Source organism: Tupaia chinensis, unplaced genomic scaffold (genome assembly GCF_000334495.1).
Source record: "Tupaia chinensis unplaced genomic scaffold, TupChi_1.0 Scaffold000037_4, whole genome shotgun sequence".
In the NCBI taxonomy this organism is placed as follows: Eukaryota; Metazoa; Chordata; class Mammalia; order Scandentia; family Tupaiidae; genus Tupaia; species Tupaia belangeri.
The window spans coordinates 1,396,948-1,402,550 of NW_006159487.1; the positions used below are offsets into that span (position 1 = coordinate 1,396,948).

The following is a 5,603-nucleotide window of genomic DNA, read 5'->3' on the forward strand; positions in this document are numbered from 1 at the left end:
TGATGGAGGCGGCAGGCTTGGCATTGTCCGCGTGGCAGGTGAGGTTGAGGGGGTCCCCCGCACGCAGGCTGATCACGGGCCCGCCCAGGATGACGGGGTCATCGGGTGGCACTGTGGGGGAGCGAGGGGTCAGACTGGGCAGCCCCTGCCCTGCGGCACGGACAGGCGGGCGCCACAGGGCCTGATGAACGTGTGGGCCGCCCCACCGCCCCGGACCAGCGCGTCGGCCGCGCGCAGACTGCAGGGGCGGCCCCCTCCCTACGATGAGCACCTCCTTGGCCTGGGCATATCTGGAGTTTCTTTTCAACCTTCTCTGAACGAAACCGTTACATCTGCTGTGGGTTTAAGCCCCACGACAACCAGTGAGGAAATGCTGTTAGTGCTCCGACTCCGGCACTGACGGCCCGGCTTGGGGACAGCGACAGGGTTTTTTGCTCCCCAGGCCCTGCCTTGCAGCCTCAGCTGCAGGCAGCTCCCTCTCTGCCCGGGGCATCCCAAGCCCTTCCTGGTCCACTCTGGCTTCTCTGGGAGGGGGGGAGAGGCCCGCCTGGCCCAGGTAACCACCGGAAGCACCAACCTGCGGGCCAGTCGCCCCAGCCCTGGGCAGTGACCTGGGCTTCTAAGACCTCAGCCCTGCTCCTAGGGCAGCCAGCCCTGGACAGCAAGTGATCTGGCCTAGGGAGGATGGTGGCCTCCTCCAGCTCCACCTGCCCTCGGACAGAGCCAGGTCCCCCTGCAGGTCCCGACTGCCAGGCCCTCAGCAAGGGACAGGGAAGACAGACCAGCGCACGCCTCACACCTCTCGTCAGAGCCCTCGGCCCACTCGGCGCCGGTGTGGCCGAGAACAGAGGGTGGCCAGTCAGGGCTGCCACACAGAGTGGGCGTGGCTAGCTGCTGAAGGAGGAACTGCAGTCTTCACCCTGCCAGGCCCTTCCCTGGAGCAAGGAGGGTGGGTTCTAGAGCCTGCTGGGGGCCGGGAACTGGGGGAGAGCTGAAGCTTGGCCCATTGTGTCTTCCAGAGCCTTCCGGAGAACTTTCAGAACTCCTGTTGCCAGAACAACTCTGGCCAACTGAACCCCAGTCTTTGGGGTGCTAATCCCAGGCATCAGCCTGCTTCCAGCTCCCGGGGGCCAGGGGCCCGGGGCCCGGGGGTGAGGACCGCTGGGTGCCCTGATCACAACCTGGAGGCGGGGAGGCCTTTCTGGAAACGGCCACGAACCGGCCTCCCCCTCGAGTGCCCTTTGGAACGTGGGATTAGAGGGAGGGGTGAGGGAGCGTTGGGCGTACACACTCACCCGTGCGCACACGCGCAGCCTCAGAACGGGCCCTGATTACCTCTTCCCGAATCAGCATTACCAGGCTGGCTATTCATGGCCCTGTGATTATTGATTGGCCTTCGCCTCGCTGCACACCAGATGGGGTGGGCGGGCGCGGGCTGCATAGCAATCAGTGGCCTGGCAGCTGCGCCGGGGACTCGGCAGCCCTCCCTGCAGGCCCCATGCAGTTGGGGTGAGCCCACAGCCTCCCCAAGTGGTTCCCGGCACACAGCAGAGTGTGGGCTCCCAGCCTTACTCTCGCAGAGCCAGAGAGGCACGCAGGCAGCTGCCCGTCAGAACGGGGCGTGACTGGGGACTGAGGCTGGGGAGGGCCTGAGTGGACGGCCTGGACGCCACAGCCTTGCATCCCATGGGCAGCCTGGGCGGCCCCGTCCCTGCTGCCCCCTCTGCAATACTTACGAAAGGGAGGGGGTCCTTGGAACTTGGGACCCACGTCACTCAGTGGCTGGCCCTGCTACCAGGACCTAGGCAGGCAGCAGGGACGTGGGGACGCCACCTGACCAATAGCCCTGTGACCGTGGTACGTGCCGGGCAGGCCACGTGGGAGGAGGCCTGCCGTCGAGGGTCAGAGCGCTTCTGTGGAGAGGCAGGGAGGGGTGACAGAGGAGACAGGCCAGAGGGCTCAGGCAGAGGCCCTGATGTCCCGAGAGTGAGGCCAGGCAGGCTGGGAGTACCCTGGCTCCAGCCACCGGATGCGGGCTCTGGGCTATGCCTGCACTTCTCATTCCCCTCCTTGTAGACGAGGTTCGCAGCCCAGCATCTAGAATGGCTACCAGCCCACGGTTGCCCCGAGCGTGCCCACGAAGGCCTCGACATGGCCGCAGCGATCGCAGGGTCCTTCCCACAGGACACCGGCTGGATGGGAAAAGCTGACACTGGGGCCCTGGTTGCCCCAAGCCAGAGGACCTCGGGTGGACCTGCGGAGCAGGGTCTAGGGGCGGCAAGGAAAGTGGACCCTTGTGCTACCCCTGGGCCCTCCCGAGGCTGATCTACATTTAAACAACCCAGAGAGTGCGCACGCACGCTGGCGTCTGAGGAGCAGCCAGCAGGTGAGCGCCGTGAGGAGGGCTGCCTCACCGAGGTCTCTCCTGGAGCTCCCTGTTGGGCCAAGCGACCTGAGGCGTCTGTTGCGGCCCGGGCACCTTTGGTTTGTCTGTGCCGCAGCCTAGAGGGACGCGGGTGCTCTCGACTGTGACCCCCCACTCCCCCGCGGAGCGCTGGCACGCGGGGCAGGGTGGCGTGCGTGTCGGGGAGCTGAGCTTGGCTGGCAGCCCGGCTTTCTGAGCGTGTGACTGTGGACAAGTTAGACTGACGGCCTCAGCCCTCGTCCGGCTCTGCGGGTGGACTTGCCTCGCAGGGTTACTGAGTGTGAGGGTTACCTTACGATATGAAGACGGTGGCGACAGCTTTGGAAAGGGCCGTGCGAGGGTGGCCGCGCCCCGTTTCTAAGGACAGGGTTCAGCTCGTGCTTCTGTGGAAGGTGTGTGCCCAGGGCCTCGTGTTCCGTGCTCGGTATTCTTAGAAGCAGGAAGTGTTAAGACCTCCACTTTCTAGGCTGGAAACCAAGGCTCAGAGGGCAGATACCTGGCTAAGCTCACGCGGCTAAGGCGGGCCAGAAGCTAGACCGGGTTGGAGACCCTGCAATTCGGCCGGCTAGAGCAGAGCTGCTGGCAGCCCCTTCCAGCCCGCCCTCGTTCTGGGCCTTTTCGGAAGCCCTGTGGGCTGGGTTTCGGAGGCTCAGAAAGCTTGCGCCTGACTGCAGCTGGAGGCGCGGTTTCTGTAGTTCTGTTCGCGAGCTCCAGTCCGTAACCCTCAAGTTCTCAGGTTCCCGGACACCTGCAACCCCAGCCTCTGGTTTCCTGACTTACACAGATGCGCCACCTCATGGCCAATACGCAGAACTGCAGGATGTAAAGCCGAGGGTGGTGCCTGGTCTGGGGTCTGTTGGTTAGTGGTCAGAGTGGAACGTCCCTTGAGAACCCTCCACCTCCCTGTGGCTCAGCACCCTCATTTGTAAAATGGAGACTAAAGTAAGACCAGAATCGACCATGTGGCTCGGTGGTCAGGACCATGGGGTGGGCTTCCGAGGGCCCGTGTTGGTGCTGACCTCTGACCTCTGGGCAAACCCGGAGCTCTCTGCAGAGTGGGTTTGGGAGAGGGGCCGATGGAGCCTCTTGTCCCCTATGGCTGCCAGGGCTGAGGGCCCTCAGGCTGCTGTGGGGCTGCCCCCCACCCCTCCACTGCAGAAGAGCGGCCGGGCCTGGCGGGGCTCTCCCCTTCACCATGGCTGCTGCAGTCACGCTCCCTGCCCACGGCCTGGCCCTGCTCCAGAACCAGCTCCTCACCGTGCACGGCGCCCCACGCCTCCTTGGCCTGCCCGGCCCTTGCCGATCCAGGCAGGCCTTTTCCTGTCTGCAGCTCCGCCGCGGCTCCGTCTCTGGGATTCTCCCTGCCTGGCTGGGATCCTGCTGTCATCGGCTCCTGGCACTGCTGCCTGGCAAACTCTTGCTCATTCCTCCACTCAGGTGGGTGCCACCTCCCCCAGGGAGTCTTCTCTCCACCTCAGCCCCTCCTTCCTGCAGCATCTGCAGTACTGGAGACCATGTGCCCACCTCCACGGGCACGTGGTACCGGCACCCTGGCCTCCGCAGGCGCGTGGTGCCGGCACCCTGGCCTCTGCGGGCGCGTGGTGCCGGTGCTATTACTGTCTGCTGGACCCTCTAGGCTGTGGCTCTGAGAACTGGTCCCTGCTGGATCTCCAGCCGGCAGGGTATGCTTCAGAGACACCCGTGCCTGCTGCGAAGTGACCTCTCCCTTGAGCACCTGGTTGTCCCTCAGACCCCGGCCCACCACACCTAGGTTGCTCTGGCCTGTGGCCTGTGTCAGGTCCCTCTACTGTGGCCGGCCTCGGACTGTCTCTGGACCCAGGTGGTCACAGGCCAAGGCCCCGGTGGGCAAAGCTGCAGCGTGTCCCCAGTCTAGGGCGGAGTCAGGGCGGCCTGCAGGCTCGGAACTGCAGAGTAAGCGGAGCCTCAGGCCAGAGAAGTACTGGAGTGCGAAAGCCACGTCGTTTTGCATAGAAAACCCGAAAAATGCATCATGACTTTCCTGACAACTGATAATACCCGAACCTCAACTTAAAACGGAAATGCAGTGGACACAGAGGCCCATAGCGAGCGAACGTCTGGTTTTAAAGACGCGGTCCTGGGCTGCTGGTAAGAGCACTGCAGACGGCCGGGGGTGCAGAGACACGGCAGAGCGGCACCTCAGTCGGGATGACAGAGGCTGAGCAGCAGGGGCCACCCCGATGGGGCTGCTGTCGTCCAGCCTGGAACTGAGGCTACGTACTCTCTGCTGTAAATGGGACGTTTAAGCTCAGAATAATGCGAGCTTCGACACGCTGACTTTTAAGTGTTTCGATATTTTCACAACTGCTTGAATGTTCTGGGAAAACGTAAGCATTAATAGAAGCACATAAAAGAAGCATTTCTGGCATGCGCTCCCCTCTCGCCTTGGGCTGTCTGGGTCCACCTTGGTGCTGTACAAATCCTGCCTTTAGTATTTTGGTACTTTGTTTCTCACAGATTTTTTCATTCACCTTGATGTTTAAAAATGTTGCATTGGGACCAGCAGTTAGCGTAATGGCTATGTCGCTGGATTCCCACGTAGTCGACCGCGGTTTGCATCCCGGACCCGGTGGCTTAAACTCACGCCGGGCACGTGTGCGTGCGTGCCCAAGATCCCAAGAGGAGAATAGAGGAGAAGGGATTGTGGCATGACCATCCCCTCTGGGGGGTGATTTCTCGCTTTCTGTCTCTCTGTCTCTGTCTCTCTCTCTGTCTGGCGAGCACACACGCCCTGTAGCAAAATCCTCTCCAAAAAAAAAAAAGAAAAATGTTGCATTATCTGGATTACTGAGTTTTTGGTGCCCTGAAATCGGGCACTCAGGAGGGGACCTCGCTCTGCACCGGGTCCTGGTCCTGCTGTCATGGGAGGGCAGCTGCCCACTGGCCCATCCTGGGCTCAGACCAGGACTGTCCCGGGGAGGCCCACGGGCCTCAGGACCAGGAGGAGGGTGGAGCCAGGCAAGCAGGTTCTGTAGGCTCTGAACTGTGCCCGGACAGGGAGGGTCAGCCGGGGCTGGGGGTGGCCGGGCTGTGTGCTGATTAGTTCCTGGGGTTCCCTCCAAGCCTCTGTTCTCCAGATAGGCTCTGGGCTCCGCTGCTCAGACCTCAGGCTGGGCTGGGGGCTCAGAGTGACTGGGGG

The 5,603-nt window shown here is 62.8% G+C and overlaps 1 protein-coding gene across 1 annotated transcript in view; it reads right to left on the bottom strand.

Moving 5' to 3' along the window:
• KIRREL3 (kirre like nephrin family adhesion molecule 3) overlaps positions 1 to 5,603 on the bottom strand; it is a 395,674-nt gene that overhangs the window by 44,514 nt on the left and 345,557 nt on the right. Inside the window, exon 5 of the mRNA XM_006140642.3 lies at positions 2 to 111. Coding sequence (XP_006140704.1) covers positions 2 to 111 — 110 coding nt within the window. The remainder of the gene's footprint in view (position 1; positions 112 to 5,603) is intronic.